At 38.0% G+C, this 22,516-nt stretch overlaps 1 protein-coding gene across 1 annotated transcript in view; it reads left to right on the top strand.

Moving 5' to 3' along the window:
- The window catches only part of PTPRZ1 (protein tyrosine phosphatase receptor type Z1), a 137,839-nt gene that overhangs the window by 504 nt on the left and 114,819 nt on the right, over positions 1-22,516 (top strand). Inside the window, exon 2 of the mRNA XM_062195317.1 lies at positions 1,106-1,171. Within this exon, the coding sequence (XP_062051301.1) occupies positions 1,106-1,171 (66 nt within the window). The remainder of the gene's footprint in view (positions 1-1,105; positions 1,172-22,516) is intronic.

Below are 22,516 nucleotides of genomic sequence, written 5' to 3'. Positions count from 1 at the left end.
TTGAGATATTTACATCCCTGAAAAAGTTGAAATCTAGCAATAAAGGGAAAACAACTGTATACAGAGACAATAGTTTCTTAACTAATGAGAAACATCAGTATGCTATAAAATATATATGAAATATGTAATAAATAAATCCTTGCATTCAAATGAAATCTATACTTGCCAAACTCTAATTTAGGAATGAGTCATACACCCACACGTTCATTTGTAAGCCCTTGTAGCCCTTTATATAGAAACCATTCCATCAACACTGGTCAAGCTCTATAGCAGGCCCACAAAGATTTACTTTGCCCACAGTGTAGCTGTAATGCGGTACTAGTGTTAGCAGAGGTCTGCAAAAGGAGAAGGAGGATGAACCATAACATCTCCATTTCCTGACTCCAGGCAAGATTTTTAATTATGCAGGGTGAGATGTTTGCTTTTCCTGTCTCTACGCCTTCCCCCATGTTCTAGTCTGTCCGTCTATCTGTCTGATATCTGCCTGTCTGTCTTGGTCTCTCTCTCAAAACATTATCTCTCTCAGACATCTGTTTCTCTAGGGAACAAATTCACTTACCCCATCTAACATAACCTTTCTCCCAGATGGCATACACACTTTTAAATCCTGGTTTTCTCAAATCTGCTGCTGTCATTTTACATTAGAAGGGAAGCAAATTTTGAAAGTGTGATAACCTCTGGGTCTTCTGAAAGCATTTATAGACAAAATAGGCTTATCAACCCCAACGCAACTTCAATCAATAAGATTTCAGTCATTAGGTCTAGGGGATAGCAAGATGTGCTTAGTCATTTGACCAGCTGCCCTTTGTGACTCCAGTCTGTCTTTAGAATGACCCATCTTAAATTGCCTGCTTTACCCAGAGTATTTGCTTTGGCTGTGCCTGAACTTCAGGGTTCTTTAAATTTATTCCCTGAAATTTCCACTACTTCCAGAACAGAGGTGTTGGAGTCTACAATGGTGGTGGTCAGGGTAGAGGGGGCGTGTTGACAAGGTGACATGGAAATAAGTAACCAAGAATCATTCAAGCTAGGAATGATTTGTGTACCTTTTATTTTTAAATTTTGAATTTCCACACATCAATCACTTGTTTTTTCTTGATTTTAGATTGGGCCTATGGATACTACAGACAACAGAGAAAACTTGTTGAAGAGATTGGCTGGTCCTATACAGGTAAACTTATTTATATACTGAGCTTCAGCATAAATTTTCATTGTTTTCTATCTACTATATATAAAAGGAAACTTTGTGGCTCAGTACGTCATTGTAACCTAACTACATGGATAGCCAATTAGACAAATTAATAAAAATATAAAAAATAAAATAATTTCTTTTCATAAGCAAATTTGACCGAGTAGAGTATAGAACTGGATTTGAATCCCAAGCCCTGGCTGGCTTTATCTCCTTGGAATTTCCAGGATTTCAAAATAAAAATTGCACCAAAATAAAAATGCCTTTTAATCTGGTTTCCCATGAATCTCTTAAAGTACCCTCCTCTACATAAACTATTTGAGGTTTCATTATTTTCATCTGTGAAGTTGGAGTGGGGGAAGGAGGGTGTTCTGGCCATTAAGGGAGATAAATGAAGTGGAATGCAGTGACAGAGAACTTCCTTCCAAACAGAAAGCTCTCAGTGAATGTTAGTGACTGTTGTTGTGAATGATCATGCTAGTGATTATTTTTATTCACTCAACAAACGTTGATGGATTTCTTGCTTTCCAAAGGGGCTTCCTTCTGAACTACTATGACCGAACTCATTGGAGCCAGACTCTGCTAGTACCAGACTGCCTTAGAACACAATGAATTACCTTTCATTGACTTGAAATAGTGAGAGCCAGAAATCATGATCAGAAACCTTGGAGGATGGGAAAGGTCCGGTTGGAGTAATATGAGTGGAATTTGAATGAACCACAACATGCCTGGGGACCCTGTGAGAAATAGCCAAGTGTTAGAATTGGATAGGCACTAGATAGAACATGGGTTGATAAGACGCAATCAGATTAGAGGGAGCTTGACTAGTTTGGACTTTGTTTTATATACAAAGTGCAACAACATGTTGAATTTTGTAAATAGGCATGCCTTGGCGGGCGCCGCGGCTCAATAGGCTAATCCTCTGCCTGTGACGCCAGCACACCGGGTTCTAGTCCCGGTCAGGGCCCCGGAATCTGTCCCGGTCACTCCTCTTTCAGTCCAGCTCTCTGCTGTGGCCCAGGAGTGCAGTGGAGAATGGCCCAAGTCCTTGGGCCCTGCACCCCATGGGAGACCAGGAGGAAGCACCTGGCTCCTGGCTTCGGATCAGTGTGGTGTGCTGGCCACAGTGGCCATTGGGGGGGTGAACCAACGGCAAAGGAAGACCTTTCTCTCTGTCTCTCTCTCTCACTCTGCCTGTCAAAAAAATTTTAAAAAGACATGCCTTTATTTTCTTCTTATTCATAGTTATTTTCATCATAAAAATTTAGGAAATGTGTTCAAACACGAAAAAGAAAATATAAATTGCTCTTTATTCCCCTCAGGGATAACCATTAAAAATCTATCATAGTATTTTTCAGACAGTTTTATTATCTTAGGTCTGGATAAATATATATGTATCCAATTTACTATTAAAATTATTTTTGAGCATTTTATAATTTCAGTGGTGATTCCTGCTAACTTGTGATACTGAATCTTTGCCCAATGATCCATTGAATAAATGTTTTATTTTTTAACTATTCTCTTACCTTTCTATATTTAAGCTTCTAAAGTAATGACAGATGCATTAATAGAGAAATACACATGTTTTCTTTTGGTATTATCATTTCTTTTCTGGAAAATCCTAATATTCAGTTACTGAGTAGAAATAATACACTTTTGAGATTCTTGATGCACACTGACTGAATTCTTTCTAGAGAGGTTGTATTAATCTCTGCTTTAAGTAAGTGGCTGCCCCACTGAATGCAACCCAAGACCGAAAATTATCATTTTGAAAGTCTTTACTGGCTAACGTGACATGTTTTAGAAAATGAAATCTTTTTTATTTTCATTTGCTCTAGTTTGATTACCACTGAAGTTGATTTAAATTTTTGTTAGCCATTTGCACTACCTTTCTATGAAATAAGTTAAAATAGAAAACAAAAAAATCAAGATTTCATCAAGCAGGAAAATGAACAAATTCAGGCACAATTTACAGTGGCTCCCTCTCCAGATTGTAGAGAAAGTGCTGCCCTAATAACCCATAAATTATAAAATATCATTTTTTTAATTTTTAAAATTAAATTCTGATAAATTTATAAAAGCAAAAATTATTTATAATACTTCATGCTTTTAATTTACTTAAATGCAATTCTTTTTGCTTTAAAGATGCTTTTACTTGTTTTTGCAGAGGGAATGTTGGTTTTAGAAAGTGCTACATATGCATTGATATAAAAGACAATTTTTTCATTTTATGACTATCAATTGGGTTACAAGTTTATTAACTAATGTAATAGAATATTTTTTTTAAAATTTATAACTTTATATACCTTATAGATTTATACCTGACAACAAAACCAGTTTTGTTCTTATTTCCCTCCAAAATGGAAATCCTTATCCTTACTCCCCTAATAATTATAAGAAACTGTATGGCAGACTGAATGCGTGCAGTGTATCACTTACCATGGAAGATGGCGTCGCAAGGGACACTTTCCCACTTCTCCTGGAAGCTATCTGCTGATATCAGTATCTGGATAATATTGAATACAGTATATCTTTTTAAATTATTTAGTTCAACATTGTTAGTGGTAGTTTGAGAATGCTGTTTCTGAAATATGCTGTTTTTCCAAGGAGTTTCTCGTGAGGATGGGATGTCCACATACTTCGATTTTTTTGCATTTATATATTTATTTTTAATTCCTAAGAATACCACAAGCCATCTTAAAAATTCATCACTCTATTGTTATGATAGCTTTTGCTCTACTGAAAAGTCTTATGTAGCTGCTGTGGAAAACTTAATACCTAGAGATATATGGTTATAGAATGAATGTCAGCATGGTTTCATTTTGTTAACAACAAATTCCTAGTTTCAGAGATGTATCTAAATGCAGGTTAATTTGTTATTAAATAATGAATCTTTAAACAGGGAAATAAGTCAAATACTTACCAGGCATGGAGGAGTAAAATGAAAAACATGCTTTAATACATCCGCCACTGTCTGAACTCAGAGACAGGAAAGAAAGCCCTAAGGCTTGGGGAGAGAGAGTTGGAAGTTCTCACCACTTCAATACCAGTGGATATCTGTTGTCCAGTGGAAGGCTGGCTGGTATGATTTGTTTCTCATCAGCTCAAAGTCCCTGAACAACTAGCTGAGTGTGCCTCTTCAGGTCAGGAAAGATGGCAATTTTACCAGTGGGTTGTAGCAGTTTTAACAGCAACCGCAAACTGCGATATCCTATTGTCTTAGGAGGAAGTCACAGAACTCCTCCCTTAAATGGACTGATTGAGTATAGAGTTGGCGAGGCTTTCCAGGACAGCTCTATGCTTAACCAATGCATGGCTCTGTGCTTTATGAACAAGTTGCACAATCCTGTTCATAACCTAAGACCTACTGACTACCTCTTGTTGGAAACAGTCTAGTGATCAAAGGATAAACTTATTAACAAGTGGTATTTGCCTTGGAGGATGGGTGGCAGTCCTCAAAAGAGGATGTTCCAGAGTTACTTTGTCTGAATTCCTAGAGTATCAAAAAGAGAACAAATGAAATCCTTTATCCAATAGAACACACTGTCCCATTAAAATCACTCCAAAGTCAAGCCCTATTGTGAGATTATTCACTATAAAGTTTATATTATATCTTTTAACTTGGAGTACAAGTTTAATTTGGTTGTATTTTCAGTTTCTATGCTTATCATTCCATCTAGAAAATGAAAAATATGTAAATTTCAGTAAAAATTAGTTTTTTTATCTCTTTTTTTTAAACTTTTATTTAATGAATATAAATTTCCAGTGTACAGCTTATGGATTACAATGGCTTCCCCCTCCCATAACTTCCCTCCCACCCGCAACCCTCCCCTCTCCCGCTCCCTCTCCCCTTCCATTTGCATCAAGATTCATTTTCAATTCTCTTTATATACAGAAGATCAATTTAGTATAAAGATTTCAACAGTTTGCACCCACATAGAAACACAAAGTGAAACATACTGTTTGAGTACTAGTTATAGCATTAAATCAAAATGTACAGCATATTAAGGACAGAGATCCCACATGAGGAGCAAGTGCACAGTGGCTCCTGTTGTTGACCCAACAAATTGACACTCTAGTTTATGGCGCCAGTAACCACCCTAGGCTGTCGTCATGAGTTGCCAAGGCTATGGAAGCCTTCCAAGTTTGCCGATTCTGATCATATTTAGACAAGGTCATAAAAGACAGGTTGAGGATAGTAACCAATGATCCTAAGAGTGGCATTTACCAGGTTTGAACAATTATACAGCATTAAGTGGGGAAGAGGACCATCAGTACACACAGGTTGGGAGTAGAGCCATTGGTGGTAGAGTAGAGGTTATGATTACAAAGGAATGAGGCCCAAGTACGCTAGACAGGGTCTAGAACAAAGTTTTAAGATTCTTCCACTAGTTTAAGATCCTAATGTCATGAATGATTCTAATAAATTGATAGTGACCTCATTTAGTCCTAGTTTTTTCTGTAACAGTTTATCTTGTTGAGCTATATGCTTGTTCCTTTTTGAGTTATCACCTAAAATGACCAAATCAGCTGAAATCTTGAAAGAAAAGACTTACCTCTTAGTGTTTTTACATAGAAAATTCTCTTAATAAAATTTTTAAGTCAATTGTGACACTATTCTGTGAGAACTCATATGTTGCCACAAGTCACTTAAAATCTTATACAACACATCAAACATTATTTAAATAGAATCATTTACGCTGAGGTTGTTTAGGAAGGATTACACGATTATACTACATGAAATAACACAAATCCCCACTAACTACTCAATGGATGGAGAAATAGAGGGTGGAAAATTATTACTCTGTTAATTGTGCTTTTTACATAGGTTAAAACAAACTTTTCTATTCAGGAGATAAGCTGTAATTACATTCAAAAATGACAGGGTTGGTAAAGGCAGTTGAGAGTCCAGTCCCATTTTTAAAAGTTATTATAGGAGGAAGTGCAAGGCTTGTTTGTCAATCTCTGATGAAAGAATGAATTAAACACAGGAATGTCAGCACTAAGTATGTGATGCTTCCCATAATGACTTCGTCTCATTTAAGGATTTCAGAAAGTGAATTTTATTCTACCTAGAACCTTAAATTTCTATGACAATGCATAAACAAAGACCAAAAATGAAGACAAAATCATTTTGTCTTTCTCTTTAAATATCATAAAAATATAGCCCAAGATTTACACACATGTTAGACTCTTTCTTCATTTGAGTTTTGATTACAACCTCAAGCAATAAGATCATGAGAAGTGGACTACTTTAAGTGCTCCATTCTTAAAACTAGTGACCACTGAAATATAATATTTATTTCCTGTACTTAAAATATTTATATTTTATTCATAATTCTTTAGATTAATTTGCAATCAAAATTTTTATATTGATATATTCTTAATAGTTCTTAAACTTAGCTGCATTTAATGTTTAAACTAAAAGATTGCATCAGACGCAAGTAAGAAAATGTTGCTGCCCTGGCCACTCTTGAGTCACTATTAGACTCAGCTGGATCCTTAAGAGTGAGAGATGCATTGAATAACTAAATAATTCTGTTTCCTTAAGTACAAATATAAAGACAAGAAGATACTAATTAAAGAAAACAGAAGAGCCACAATATAAGGTTGTCTGTTGTGTGATTTGGTATTTGGCTTTTGAGTTTTGACCTAGAAGAAAGTTGGCCAAACTTAACTCACGAAGAAACTTTGGATTCACGTAGAATAATGATTGATTCTGGCTTGTCCATGCCTTCCTTTACGCATATAAACTGGAATAGATGGACCAACCCTTATATATATTGTTAAAGACTGATCTATTCTATATGAAAGGCAGAGTGACAGAGAAGAGGAAGGAAGGAGGGAGGGAGGAAGGAAGAGAGAATCTTCCATCTACTCGTTCACTCCCTACATGGCTGCAACAGCTAGGTCTGGGCCAGGCTAGACAGAAAAGTCAGGAACTCCTTCCATCCTGGTCCTCTACATGGGTGGCAAGGACCCAAATACTTGGGGCTATCTTCCACTGCCTAGCCACGTGCATTAGCAGGGAGCTGGATCGGAACTGGTGCTGTGATATAGGATGGCGATGGCCTCACAAGCAAAGGCTTAACCTGTTTTGCCAAAAAGCCAGCCCCACCATGCCTTATATAAAACCAACTGTTCATTTCTCATTTTTGATTTAGGAGTGAAAAATCGAGCTCCCAAGGTCTACTTTAGAATTATCTAATGTCTGTTAAAACTGTTTAGTTATCCGAGTATACAAGAGAGGCCCAGGAAGATGTGCATGAGCCAGTTGCATTAGCCCATTAAAGTAGGCACCACCATAGGAGGCAGGCGCCTCACTTGTTACTGCTTGCTCTTTTTATGAGGCAAAAATAAAAATCGACAAATATATTGAAATAATATATTTTCAACTTAGTTGGATTCGTTTTTGGCTAAGAAGGGCAGGAGACTTAGCTAAGACCCACAGCTTCGTCACCACCTGTCAGAAGGTAGAGTCTCTACTTGGCTGAGTCTGTGAGAGTGTACCACAGGAACTTCACTGGAGCAGGGAGCATCTAGTGTGAGGCCCCCTGGTCATCACTCACCTGCAGCCTTATCAGGCCGCTCAACTACTCAGCATTCACTTTTCTAATCATATATCTTTAGTAATGCCCTACTGAATTGTGTGTGGATCAAATAAATGTGTCATCGTGTTATAGGAAAGCTGTTATAGCAAGTACACTGTAAATCCAAGAGATTATCATTGAAAGTGTTTTAACTTAAGCATGGACAGATTGAACAAGCCTGTGCACTTTTGATATTTCCACAAGAGGACTTAGATTGAGTTGATCTGCTCGAATGTATACCAGAGTCAGATAATTCTTCTCATCCTCTCTATATTTTTAAAGGTTTATGTACAATTTATATTCTGGGCAAACATCTATTATGCTAATTGTGATGACAAGAGAATGCTTCAATGATGGATAGGGTACAGTGAAATGACCTAAGTCTTGGAAATTACTAACAGATCAGAATTTAAGTGTCCCCACCACAGAAATACAAGCTTGTGAGGTAATGCATATGTTACTAAGCCCAATGTAGCTATTCCAGAATATATACATATCTCAAAATAGTTTGATATGTGATAAATGTGTACAATTTGTATTTGCTAATTAAGATAGGTGTTTTAAAAATCATTTGCAACTCTCATTTAGTATAGATGTAAAAACAAATCTGTGGCTGTAGAATAGGATCCCAGTGAAAGAATCATTGTTTGTTTTATGTAAAATTATAATTTGTGATACAGTAATTTTTCCCGTGAGCAAAGTCAACATTGCACAAGTTCTCTAGTCCAGCCTCGTTACTACTCCTGCTGATGGCATCTCATAGAGTCATAAATGGGTTGAGCAAGTACTATGGCAGCCCAGGCTTAGAAAACCTCTCAGCTTCACCTCACTTCACTCAAACGATTTGAGTTTTAGGTGGCATGCACTGTGCTCCTGCCCCTCCCTGGACCACTTTTATTTCACTCTCTTCTATTCTTTAGGTTGGAGTGCTTTACTTCATGAAATAGATATATTTCAGCAAAAGAAAAACAGAAGAGAAAATGTACATTGAAATCAAACAAAACATCTGAAATTTGGCAACAGTTTGTATTATTGCACAAGCTGTACTTCAGTACGTTAAATTTCTATGCAAAATGTCAGTATAATACATTTAAACCGACCTACACCTCCCTTGTGTTTTATGCATCAGTAAAGACCAATTGCAAAGATACTTAGTTTCAGTTTCCTGTGTTTTTTTGTGTGATAATTCTGATTCTTTAAACCAACATTTTCAAAGAGCAAAAAGATGAAAAATATGTAAATGATTTTTCTTACATTTAGAAAGATTTTTATTAAGTGTAGAATGTTTTAATGACTGAGGTACAGAATCACAAGAATGACTCTGACATATATTCAGACGTATTTAGGCCTGAAGAGTTTTATTTTCTTTATCAGTTGGCTAAGGACAATCAGTGTGTTAAGACATGGGTACCTGTTGGATCAGTTTCCCTCAGTGCTAACATCTATGAACTGTGGTGTCAAGCCTTTGTCTTTCTTTCTTTCTTTTTTTCTTTTTTTTTTTTTTTTTTGACAGGCAGAATGGACAGTGAGAGAGAGACAGAGAAAGGTCTTCCTTTTGCCGTTGGTTCACCCTCCAATGGCTGCTGCGGTAGGCGCGCTGCGGCGCACCGCGCTGATCTGATGGCAGGAGCCAGGTGCTTCTCCTGGTCTCCCATGGGGTGCAGGGCCCAAGCACTTGGGCCATCCTCCACTGCACTCCCAGGCCATAGCAGAGAGCTGGCCTGGAAGAGGGGCTACCGGGACAAGATCGGTGCCCCGACCGGGACTAGAACCCGGTGTGCCAGTGCCGCAAGGCGGAGGATTAGCCTAGTGATTAGCCTAGTGAGCCGCGGCGCCTTTGTCTTTAAGTGCCAGTCTGATACATGTTTTTCTTCATATTGGGAAACATTTATTATTTATGTAGAATCTTACCTTCCAGGTATAACTGCTGTAGTGTCTTTTCTTGGAGAATAAAACTAAAATCTTCTGCTAACCCAGAAATCATTTCTATAAAGGCATTAAGAAAGAAAATGGTTTTCTTATTGAGTTGCTATTAAACCAGAATATTGTATGGATCCCAGACAGAGAAAGAAAGGAATTCACTTTCTATAGCCAACCAGATACTACTCACTACATACCTGTTTTCAAGACAAACAATAACTAGGTCTCAAGTAGAGGACTGGACAGTAACTTTGTTCACTCATAGATCTTTCAAACTTGACTTGGTAATTGGAGAAACTGTCTATGTTATACAATCAGCTTTAGGTAGAAGGAAGGCAAAGCTCATGTCTATAAAACGAGGTAGCCTTGCAAATTGGAGCTAGGGACCTACGGAAGTTAGGCTCATGTCATTCCACAGAACTTTGGAAAGTGTGGCACTAACTTCCTATATGTTTGCATTTCAAAGATAGCTCAGGGGTTCTTGGGAAACTCACCTCAGGTTACTAAAGCTGATAAAAGGCTTATTTGGTTTTCAAAAGAATTTATGTCCATTGCAAAAAGACCAGCAAGCACTTACATTAACCCATTTTTCTAAAGTAGGTGCACAAGGGAGAGAAATCTCTTCCCTGTATTCAACAGAAAGAGTTAAGCCACTTGTTTTAGTTTGTAGTTGTTCTTGTGCTTCCTGCTTATCCTTCCTGGCATTGCTGTGGCCTCTTACTATGCACACTGTTCTGTGAAATGCTTCTGTCTCAATAATAATTTGTGGATATCTTCCTAAGAGAATGTATACTAACAAAGTCTGTATGCGGACAACCAAAAACATTAGCTTCTCCAACAGCAAAGCTTTATTTTCTCCCCCACTGTAACTCTGGGCTTAAATCAATTACACACATATAGCAGGCACCCAACAAATGCTCAGTAGTTAGAGAGCTCTACTTCCTGCAAGTTCCTTGGGGCACAGAATTGATTTCACCTAGGAGGAACTGTAACTAGTAATTTGAAGGAACTGTGCCGTAACCTGAGAAATGCAGAAAATAAGCATTGTAGAGTGAGTTCAGAGCAGGTTTTAGCATATGTAAACCAGGCATAAATCTTAGCAAATTGCAACTCAGGAAGGGATGCATTTTGTAGTCTCTTGTTACCTGGAAATGGGCACAGTCACAGACCCATCAATGCCAAAGCGTATCCAAAACATGGCCTATCCAACCTGGATCACCTCTAACTAGCAAGTGCATAGGATTACTCAACACATCATCACATATCTTGGCAGGGAGTTCACTGTGAGGAAGATATGGACTTAGATCTATTCTAATGAAGCGGGGTTTAGAGGTCTTTCACTGATAATCGTATAAGCTCTGAGCCAACCTAACTACTTGGTTTCCTTTACCTCTTTTGTCTCAAGTTTCCTGATCTGTAAAAAGACATGATACTACTAATTCAGATGGTGCTGCAGTAATTAAATGAGTCAGTATATACAAAGCACTTACAATAGTGCCTGGTACATATGAAGTGTTCAATTAAAGTTATTAAAGTCAGATAAGTCTTTTCTAATATTCAGGACTTGTACCAGGTTTATAGCAATCACATAGTTATCTTTTTTAAAAGGTAGATGTGAATTTATGATTCTTCTGTTTAAATGCTTTCAGTTACTTCCCATCACCTACAAAATGAAAAAAACACTCTTTTTAGTGTGACTTTTAACTAATTTTTAAAGATTTTTTTTTTTGAAAGGCAGAGCTACAAAGAGGGAGGGAGAATGTCTTTCATCTGCTGGTTTGGTCCCCAAATGATGGCAATGGCTAGAGCTGAGCTGATCCAAAACCAGGAGGCAGGAGCTTCTTCTGGGTCTCCCATGCAGGTGCAGGGACTCAAGGACTTAGGCCATCTTCTTCTGCTTTCCCAGGCCATAGCAGAGGGCTGGATTGGAACTGGAGCAGCCGAAACTTGAACAGGCCACCATATGAGATGCCAGCATTGCAGGCAGAGGCTTTACCTGCTACACCTGGCCCCTTTCAGTGATTCTAATGATCTTGTTCTACCTCCTCACAGCTCCCTTTCCCTCTGCTTGCTGATAGGCCAGCCTTCTATAAAGCAGATCTCTAATTCTGTCTTCCCCTTCTTGCTTGGGTACCAGACCTCTGAACTTCCTTCAAGTGAAGTTTTCCTGTTGTTCTCTTGTTCTGCTGCCAGAGAAGAAAGCTTACTTTAATACACTACTCCTAAGCACTCCTCTTCATTGTAACAGAGAGACACAGCAAGTTCTATGACTTATTCCTCATCCCTGTCTCAGAGCGTGGTACCTTGCATGTGCTCAAACAAGGGGGCACAGCATGAATGAGCAAAGCTGAGAAGCAGGTCATATTTTCATTTTACAAAGGAAGAACCAGGGATGTAGTCGTCATTTGTCAGAATCACACAGTGAACAGAAGACTGAAAACTTGAACTTGGATCGAAATTCTCGGGGTTCTGTCATGAGACTTCTCAGGGCTTTATCTCATCCTTTGGTATCAGTAAGGTGGGAAATAATGCAAAGCACAAAACTGTTAGGTTTCCAGCTCTTAAGTAAAGATTAAAAAAAAAAAAAAAGAATTCCTGTTCCAAAGCCATTGTGTATAGCATGATCTCTTGGTTTTATGCATGTGACTTCTAGTTTTTCTTTTTTTAAAAAAAGAAAAGATTTACTTATGAACTTGAAAGGTACAGTTACAGAGAGGGAGGGAGAGACAGCGAAAAAGCTCTTTCTTCACTGTTCATTCCTCAAATGGCCATAATAGCCAGGGCTGGACCAGGCTGAAGCCAGGAGCCTGGAGCTTCTTCCTGGTCTCCCATGTGGTAGCAGGGGCCCAAGCAATTGTCCACCCTCTGTTGCTTTTCTAGACATATTAGCACAAAGTTGGATCAAAAGTGGAGCAGCCAGGACTAGAACCAGAACCCACGTGGAATACTGGTGCTGCAGCCGGTTGCTTTACCCACTATACCACAATGCCAGCCCCATCTTCTAGTTTTTCAACACTAAACATATACTTGTTTTATAATTGACTTGAGGAAAGGGAAGTTATATATGTATTCAATATAAAATAGATTTATAAGTTAGTTTTTATTCCAGGAGTAGTTAAGAAGTTGTTTTATCTTCTGCCCTTCCTATTTCCCCACCCTGGAATGGTCTAATTGTTTATATATCTGAGGGGACTGTATCTGGGCTTGTTTCTATATGAGTATAGCAGGTGAACTTGGAAAGTGGTATATTAATCATCTGTACCTCTAAGGAGTAGATAAAAAAGTATAATTAGTATGGAAATAGCTGGTATTCTCTTAGAAAAATGGTCAGATCATTATATATTTGCATTTTATCTGAACTTGATCCAGCCGGGATTCCAGTCAGGGCACTTGAGATGTCACACAACTGGATTTTCTTCTCTGCTGTGGCGCAACAGCCTCACTTTGCATTCATTTCACAATCAGGGATCATTATCCCAGCTCAGTGTGAATCAATTTCTCATAGTTGATTGTCTGAATTGCTGCCAGCCCAAGTCACATTTTCTACATCGTTTACCAGAAAGCATACTATTTTTAAAAGTCAGAAACATTATGTGAGTAGACTACAGCTTGGGTATGTCCTCAAAAGGTGCTGTGGAGCAGTAACCATCCCTGAAACTCAATGTCGTCTGCAAATTGATTGACAGTGTTACTGACCTATAGATCAAAGGATTCCCCATTCCAATTCATCATTTTCAAAGTGAGTCTCTAGCAACATGAAAGAGTCCATTTTCTCTTTCGAGGAGAAAAGTTCGTCTTTAGAGAGCAGCCTCTATTGTTCCTTTGTAGCAGAATAATAGCATCCTTAGTTTCCGTGGAGACAATCAAGAAATCCAGTTCAGGATATGTTTATGTGATTTCAGAATATATTTGGAGCGAAAGTTCTATGACTTCTAATTATGATCTTGCACTCACAAAATGTACCTATTTAAGTAAATTATTTTAGTTCTTCCACTCTTCATTTATGGTGATTGCTTGTATTCAATCTTAAGCACAAGAGATGAGGCTGGATTTAAAAATCCAAATCCCAATCCCGTATTTTTATGCCACCACTAACATTTTTAAAAGTAAATTGAGTGGAAAATTAAGTCCTGGCATATGATGCAAATTCCTGTAATGTATCTGGCCTTCATTTAATCATTTATGAGTTATCATGGCAAGATGTTTACATAGATTAAATACCACAGAGATCTAAGGAACTGTATTTATTTGATCCTAATTAATATTTGGCCTTAAATCTATAATCACACCACTTTCCTATTTCCTAATGTTAAGTAATTAAACAACTGGCAGCTGTTGGCCAGATAAACATCAAATTTTGCCAAGTAGATATGCAACTTTTCACCAGATATCTACTATATTTAGAATGATCACAAGATATGTGGAACTCCATATACCTTAGAAACATTGTTATAGGTTATTACTGAATAATTATTTATTATCTGCCTAACAGCATTAAAATTCATGCTAAATTATCACAGATAGTTGTATAGTGTGTTTTGTTTATGGTATATGGAGAAACATCAAGTAAAAACTTTTTGTGACAATTTTCATTGAAGTGTTTTATATTTAAATGACATTAAAGAGATTAAAATGCTAGGTAAATGAGGAATTCCATTTTAAAAAAAAATAGAATATCACTAAACTTGCACAATCTGCTCACTTTTTGAAAATGAAGCTGTCAGATGGACAATTACAATAGTAAAGAATGAAGTGAATATTAAATACAGATAATGTATAATCTAGACTAGTGCTTCTCAGACTTTATAGCTCATCAGGATTATCTGGAGGACCTACAAAGAAAAAACAGCTCACCCAGATTTCTAGAGTTTCTGATTCAGTAAGTTGGAGGCAGAGGCCACAAATTTAATATATAATGATTTCTTGGGTGCTTGTTCCTGCTGACCTGAGGACCCTAGTATCCAGGATCTAGATCAGTCTTAGCTCAAGTTGTCTTCATTTGTGGAATGAATGAATGATAGAGTCAAAAATATAGAGATCCTGTGCAAAAGTAAATGTATCCATGTGAGAATGCCTTAGCTCTCTGGATATGATATATTGATGTGAAAAAGTAGTGTCATTGCTTCTGTTTAATACATAACAACATGTTAAAAGCCATTTTCAAATCTTGTCATCTGCATCAGTAAAAAACAAGGTAAGTCTGAAGCAGTTTAGTTAGCGCAACTTTCATTAATTCCCATCTGGACAGGTCTTCTTTGCCTCACATCTTTCTGGCCTACTTATGTTCAGTAAGAATGCCTCATTAGTGAGTACAGATGCAAATTGCCTTAACTTTGAATTTTACTCTTGATAACATTTATCCCTGGTGGTTTTAAAAGAAAACATTTTTATAAGCCTTTTAAAAATATTTTTATTTTTATTTTATTTGAAAGACAGAGAGACAGAGATATCTTCCATTTGCTGCTTCATTGCCCAAATGGTCATGACATCTAAGCCCAGGCCAGAAGGAAGCCAGAAGCATAGAGTTTCAAACAGGTCTCCCATGTGGATGGCAGGTATCCAAGATCTTGAGCCATTATTTGCATATTATGGGGAAGCTAGATGGAAGCAGCAATGGGACTCAGACCCAGGGTCTCCAATACAGGATGTGGGTGTCCCAAACAGTAACTGGACAGCTAAATATCCACGTCAAGGTTCTCCTAAGTTTTTTAAAGATCAGGTTTTTTTTTTTTAACTTTCATTTAATGAATATAAATTTCCAAAGTACAGCTTATGGATTACAGTGGCTCCCCCCCCCCCCATAACTTCCCTCCCACCCACAACCCTCCCCTTTCCCGCTCCCTTTCCTCTTCCATTCACATCAAGATTCATTTTCAATTCTCTTTATATACAGAAGATCAGTTTAGTATATATTAAGTAAAGATTTCAACAGTTTGCCCCCACATAGCAACACAAAGTGAAAAAAAATACTGTTTGAGTACTAGTTATAGCATTAAATAACAGTGTACAGTACATTAAAGACAGAGATCGTACATTTTTTTAAAAAATTGATTAATTTTCTATGCAATTTCCAATTTAACACCAGGTTGGTTTTTTTTTTTTTTCATTTTCAATTATCTTTATATACAGAAGATCAATTCAGTATATACTAAGTAAAGATTTCATCAGTTTGTACCCACGCAGAAACACAAAGTGTAAAAATACTGTTTTAGTGCTAGTTATAACATCACTTCACGTTGGACAACACATTAAGGACAGATCCCACATGAGACATAAGTACACAGTGACTCCTGTTGTTGATTTAACAATTTGACACTCTTGTTTATGGCGTCAGTAATCTCCCTAGGCTCTAGTCATGAGTTGCCAAGGCTATGGAAGCCTTTAGGGTTCGCAGACTTTGATAAAGATCAGTTTGATTAGCTCCAAAGGTCCTCAAGATTATATTTTCCATTCCTGCAGTTTAAAAATTTACAAATCCCGATGGTATAGAACTCCTAAACTGTGTAGAATATATTTTTTTCTAATAGTTTTCACTGTTTTATAATTTAGTAGTACTTTCAGGCCGGCGCCGTGGCTTAACAGGCTAATCCTCCGCCTTGCGGCACCGGCACACCGGGTTCTAGTCCCAGTCGGGGCACCGGATTCTATCCCGGTTGCCCCTCTTCCAGGCCAGCTCTCTGCTATGGCCCAGGAAGGCAGTGGAGGATGGCCCAGGTCCTTGGGCCCTGCACCCGCATGGGAGACCAGGAGAAGCACCTGGCTCCTGGCTTCGGATCAGCGAGATGCGCCGGCCGCAGCGGCCATTGGAGAGTGAACCAAAGGCAAAAAGGAAGACCTTTCTCTCTGTCTCTGTCTCTCACTATCCACTCTGCCTGTCAAAAAAAATTATATAAAATAAATAAATAAATCTTTAAAAATAATAATAATAATTTAGTAGTACTTTCAAAACTTTAAGGTAGTAGAGAAGTATTTCTGAATATTTGTTTAGTAAGGATTGCCGATCGTTCTTTACTGCAATTGCTGCTAGTATTTCAGTAACTTATGTACTGTCACTTTTCACATCAATAATGTCAATTCCACATGAAGAATTATTAAACACATACAAATTACATTTTCAATCACTGGGCTATATTTTCCTATGAATGTAGTCTCTAGTCCCAGGAGATATGTTTGAAAATGTTCATAATTGTCCAAAACACAGAGTTGTCTATCTGTTCTCATTACTCCAATGGAAGACTTCTTTGAAGGTGGTACAGCAGAGGCTGGCATTGTGGCACAGTGGGTTAAGCTTCATCCTGAGATGCTGGCATCCCTTTTGGGCACCAGTTCAAGTCCCAGCTGCTGCACTTCCAATGCAGCTTCCTGCTAATATGCCTGAGAAAGCAGTGGAAGATGGCCTAAGGCCTTGGGCCCTTATACCCGCTTGGGTGGAGTTCTAATCTCCTGGCTTTGGGCTGGCATAAGCTCCAGTCATTTCAGCCATTTTGGGAGTGAACAGATCTCTCTCTCTTTCTTTCTCTGTCCTTCCCTCTCTCTGTAGCTCTGTCTTTCAAACAGATAACTAAATCTAAAAGAGAGAGAAAGGAAAAATGAAAGAAAGAAAGAAAGAAAGAAAGAAAGAAAGAAAGAAAGAAAGAAAGAAAGAAAGAAAGAAAGAAAGGCTTTCTCTCAGAGGCTAGAGAAAAAAAAGAAAAAAAAATGAAAGGAAGAGGGAGTCTCACAATGGATTGTAGAGCCTAATTTTGTTTTGTAAAATATTCATTTATTCTCAAGTTCAGTAGTCTTAATAGAGTGCAAGCAAAACAGTCAAACTGCCTTTCCTAGAGCTAGAATTCTAATATATAGCACATAGTGAATATCTACAGTAAAGGAAATGACTCATGGTGACCTAAATTCTACTGCATAAGGATGCTATCTCATTCATGAATCTTAAGTACAGTCATTTTAGATTATCATTTTCTGGAGATGTAACAAAGTTATGGGGATTAAAGCCATTGCCACAAGTATATATAAATAACTACAGCGTTTTTAAAGCCAAGCCATTGTCTCATTTTAACTAAATTGCATTTATTGGTACATTTTTAAAGTTGAAAGTTTTGCAAATTCTTTTTTAAAATGTTACTTTTGACTCAGTTTTCTCTCTTGGTTTAGGAATACTCATGGTATATGTCCAAGTTACATGAAAAGCCCTAATCAAGCTGTGCCTAGCACTATGGGAAAATTCCTGAGAAACCACTGAACGCATCCTAGTTCCCTTACTGTTTATAACCATCCATGTCTACTCCTTTACATTCTAAACCTCCTCTCATCCACTTACTAGGGGCAGTGTGCAAAGGGTAACATCTGAATGCATATTCAGTACAATCTAGGGATATCTTTCTCCATTGTCATTCAAAGGATATTCATCACTATTTAAATATAGTCTCCTAAGCATTCTGGGAAAAATGTTTGAGTTGGTGATAGGATAATTTTATCAAGTTTGTAAGAAGTACCTTGCCATTTTGGACAAGTTACTGCCACTAAACACTGTCAGGTACTTCCACAATAAAATGCAGAGGCACCATCGCCTGATTTTGACATTTCCTTTGCTCATGAAAAGTTCTGCACCTCACTTACTGTCTGTAGATGTCATTCAGGACCCTTGATCACTAATGACAGAAAAGCCTGAGAAACACTCAAGGACTAATCTATTATGAAAGGAAAATGTTCGTTGAGTGCTGCTGAAGTTGAAATAAGAATTTTCCTTCTAACCAGAGAAATGGGTGGAAGGACCTAATGATTATCTACCAAGACCTAAAGAACTATCTAACTGTGTAAGCCACCATTTGACCAGGTGGAGAATCTTAACACATTCCTAGATATTCCTGTATGAGAAACTGTTCTGATCCTTAAGCTGTACCTTAATGAATATGGTAAAACAAAATACAAGTCATGGGGCCGGCACTGTGACTCACTTGGTTAATCCTCTGCCTGTGGCACCAGCATCCCATGTGGGTGCCGGATTCTGTCCCGGTTGCTCCTCTTCCAGGCCAGCTCTCTGCTGTCGCCCAGGAGGGCAGTGGAGGATGGCCCAAGTGCTTGGGCCTCTGTAACTGCATGGGAGACCAGAAAGAAGCATCTGGCTTCTGGCTTCAGATCAGCACAGCACCGGCCGAAGTGGCCATTTGGAGAGTGAACCAACAGAAGGAAGACCTTTCTCTCTGTCTCTCTCACTCTCACTGTCTATGACTCTACCTGAAAAATAAATAAAAAAAAAAAAAAAGAAAGAAAATACAAGTCAAAGCCTTCCTCATGAGAGCCTGGAGAATGCAGACACTGTTTATCTCCCTTACATTAAGGCTACAAACATTACCATTAACCAATTCACTTCTTGGAAAAAAGACAATTGATAGTAGGTTAGAAAAAAGTTCCGTAGAGCTCCAACAAAAAATGGTAGTAATGGATTGTATCCTGTTGAATTAAGTGGGAAATCTGAGTTCCTAGCAATACAAATAAAGAATTTTTAACAAATGAGTTTGATGAGGAATGAGAAACTGACATAATCTTACAGTATCTCCCTACAAAACACTTTCCAATCATGAAATGAAAGAGAATACCAGGACAGTGGAAAAGCCTGGTGGAAACCACTTTCATTAAGTGATCCATGTGAACACCGGCAATAATGGCATGCATAGAAATCTTGTGCCACTGAATAAGACAGTGAGATGTAAAAAGCATCATTTTGTGATATTCCTAATTAAATGAGTCATATGAATCTAATGAGGTAACATCAGACAAGTTCAACTTGAGTAACATTCAGTATAATAACTATAGTCTTTTTTTTCTTTTTTTTTTCTTTTTTTTGACAGACAGAGTGGATGGTGAGAGAGAGACAGAGAGAAAGGTCTTCCTTTTTGCCGTTGGTTCACCCTCCAGTGGCCGCTGCGGCTGGCGCATCACACTGATCCGAAGCCAGGAGCCAGGTGCTTCTCCTGGTTTCCAGTGTGGGTGCAGGGCCCAAGCACTTGGGCCATCCTCCACTGCCTTCCCGGGCCATAGCAGAGAGCTGGCCTGGAAGAGGGGCAACCGGGATGGAATCCAGCGCCCCAACTGGGACTAGAACCCAGTGTGCCAGCGCTGCAAGGTGGAGGATTAGCCTGTTGAGCCATGGCGCCGGCCAAAGTATAATAACTATAGTCTTAAAAGTATCCTGATTATGAAAGTCAAGAAAAGTGGAGGAACTACTTCAGTTTGAAAGACACTAAAGAGACATTACAACTGAAGGCAATGTGTGTTACTAAATGGAATCTTATTTCCATACAGGGCATTACTGGGGCATGTGAGCAATATCTGAACCTGACATAAGAACTTAACAATAATATATGTTAATGTTAATTTCCCTGTTTAGAGGATTTATTGTGATCATATAGGAAAATATCTTTGTATTTAAGTAGCACAGTATAAAATATTCAATATCAAAGGAATGTTGGTACCATCCTCTCAAATGGATTGAAGAAAAAAAGTTTTTTTCTGAATTTAAAATTATTTCAAAAGAAAAGATACACAACAACCAGTTAATAGGACTTACCTTTCAAAAGAGGAGTAGAAGATGAGGAAGGTTAAAATGTAGTCTTTTAATATTTTGCTCCATAGTTCCCTTGTGTTACTTTGGTACATTGACAATTAATGCAAATTTTAATTACTTAATAAAAATAAATGACTAGAAAATATCACAGAGATCGCAAATATATGCCTACTAAAGCAGAAATTTGATTGCACTGGTTTTAACTTTAGAATTACCCTCTAGTTTTATCTCAAAGCAGAGGTAGTTCAATTAGCAGTTCTTTATCCAGTGTAATGATTTTTCCATAGAAATTATTTGAATTAGGGGGCCGGCGCTGTGGCATAGTGGGTTAAGCCGCCACCACCAGTGCCGGCATCCTATATGGGCACCAGTTCAAGTCCCAGCTGCTTCACTTCCGATCCAGCTCTCTGCTATAGCCTGGGAAAGCGGTAGAAGATGGCCCAAGTCCTTGGGCCCCTGTACCCACATAGGAGATCCAGGGGAAGCTTCTGGCTCCTGGCTTCAGATCTGTGCAGCTCCAGCTGTTGCGGCCAATTGGAGAGTAACCCAGAGGATGGAGGACTTCTCTCTCTTTCTCTCTGTCTCCCCTTCTCTCTCTATGTAACTCTGACTTTCAAATAAATAAATAAATCTTTTTTAAAAGCAAAATTATTTGAATTATAAAATAAGAGCCTGCCTGTGGTTCTGACATAAGTGCAAGCAGAATGTTGCAGTGAAAATTTCATAATTTCTTAAGATTTGTTATTTATCAGAATTTTGTTTGTAAGAGGAAATCCAGGCTGTTAAATATACCTGTTGAGGTAATAATGATCACCTTGCGTTCTGAATGCCTACTGAAATCTCCTGATGACAGACAGAGACACACAAAATGCAGTTTCATGCTCCATTGAGCTGAATTCCCTATTGCTCTTCTGAGAACTGGCTAGAGAACCTTCATGTATTTGTGTGCTTTATTGACTTTTCTCTTACATCTGTGAAAGGCATTTTGCTCTATGTCCTAGTTGTTATTAAAATGCAAATTCATTGATCTGTTTGCTTCAGAGAACATTCATGAGAGCAAAGAGAAATGATCAATGCTAATAAGTGCAATACCCATTTTAGTTATAGGCAGTGCTGCTCAGTTTATTAAGTACCAGTCTCTGTAGTCTGGAAGTATAACCATTGACAGAACAGGTAAGATGCTTGTACTAACTGAGCTTACATTCTATTAGGAAGAGAAAGAAAAGCAAATAAGTAAACAAGATGAATGACGAGTATAAGCATATTGAAAGGAATACACACATGATGCAGTGGGCACTATCACAGACTTAGAGAGAGAGGGCTTCTCCAGGGGAAGGCATTGCAGCTAAGATGGGAAGTGGAAATAGGAGCCAGCTGGTGAGGAGGAGGGGGTGAATATTTCATACAACGGTGTGGTAAATGTAAAGGCACTGAGAGGGAAAAAATCAGTGATGTGCTTGAAGATGAGGAAGAGTTGAAAGGGAGAGTAGAGGAACCATTCTGTGTCAAGCACTGTGCTTATGGCTTTCCCTGTTGCATCTCAGGGAAGCCTTGCAGTGATGCTGTGATATTGGTCCTAATGTTGGACCTTTGTATTTAGATGGCAGTGCCAACGAATCAAGAGGTAAAGAGACTAACCCAAGATTATTCAAAGTTGTGGAGCCAGTTTTCAACCAGTCTGATTTTCAGAATCCAGGTTTTCAAGATATACCATGCCTGTTCCCAAATAAATCATCGTATGAATATGTTTTTCTTTGTTATTAATAGGATGAAGTTATAGGCATCTATGATAGCCTAGAAAACTCACCTATATTTCTGTACCTCATTCCATGAAGAATGTTGTGCCTAGGCTAGTTATCAGACTTTCAAAAATATACAAAAATTGGAGTGTATTTGAACAAAATCCCCCTAATTGGTAGAATTTTTGATATGTGAGAATAGCTGTGATTCTATCATGAAAAGTTTGAGTCTAGAGACCTTCTCGTGTCAGTGTTCATATACATACCAGGCCATCACATGGAAAAATAAGTAAACGTTTCGTATGGCACCAAGAAAATACAGTTTAGGGACACAAGAAAAAAACTCTCAAAACTTACTCTGAAAGAGAAAATAACTTCCCAACACTGGAAAATTAAAAATTGGAGTAACATATATTGCAGTAGATAAAGAGACTCAAACATCAAAGGTATTTAAGCCTTGGCAGAAAAAAATCTGTCATCAAGTGTGTTGTGTAGAGGAATCAAGCAACGATGA

This window comes from Lepus europaeus, chromosome 1, assembly GCF_033115175.1.
Source record: "Lepus europaeus isolate LE1 chromosome 1, mLepTim1.pri, whole genome shotgun sequence".
In the NCBI taxonomy this organism is placed as follows: domain Eukaryota; kingdom Metazoa; phylum Chordata; class Mammalia; order Lagomorpha; family Leporidae; genus Lepus; species Lepus europaeus.
The sequence above is the reverse complement of the archived record's forward strand: the minus strand, read 5'-3'. Positions and strand labels throughout refer to the sequence as shown.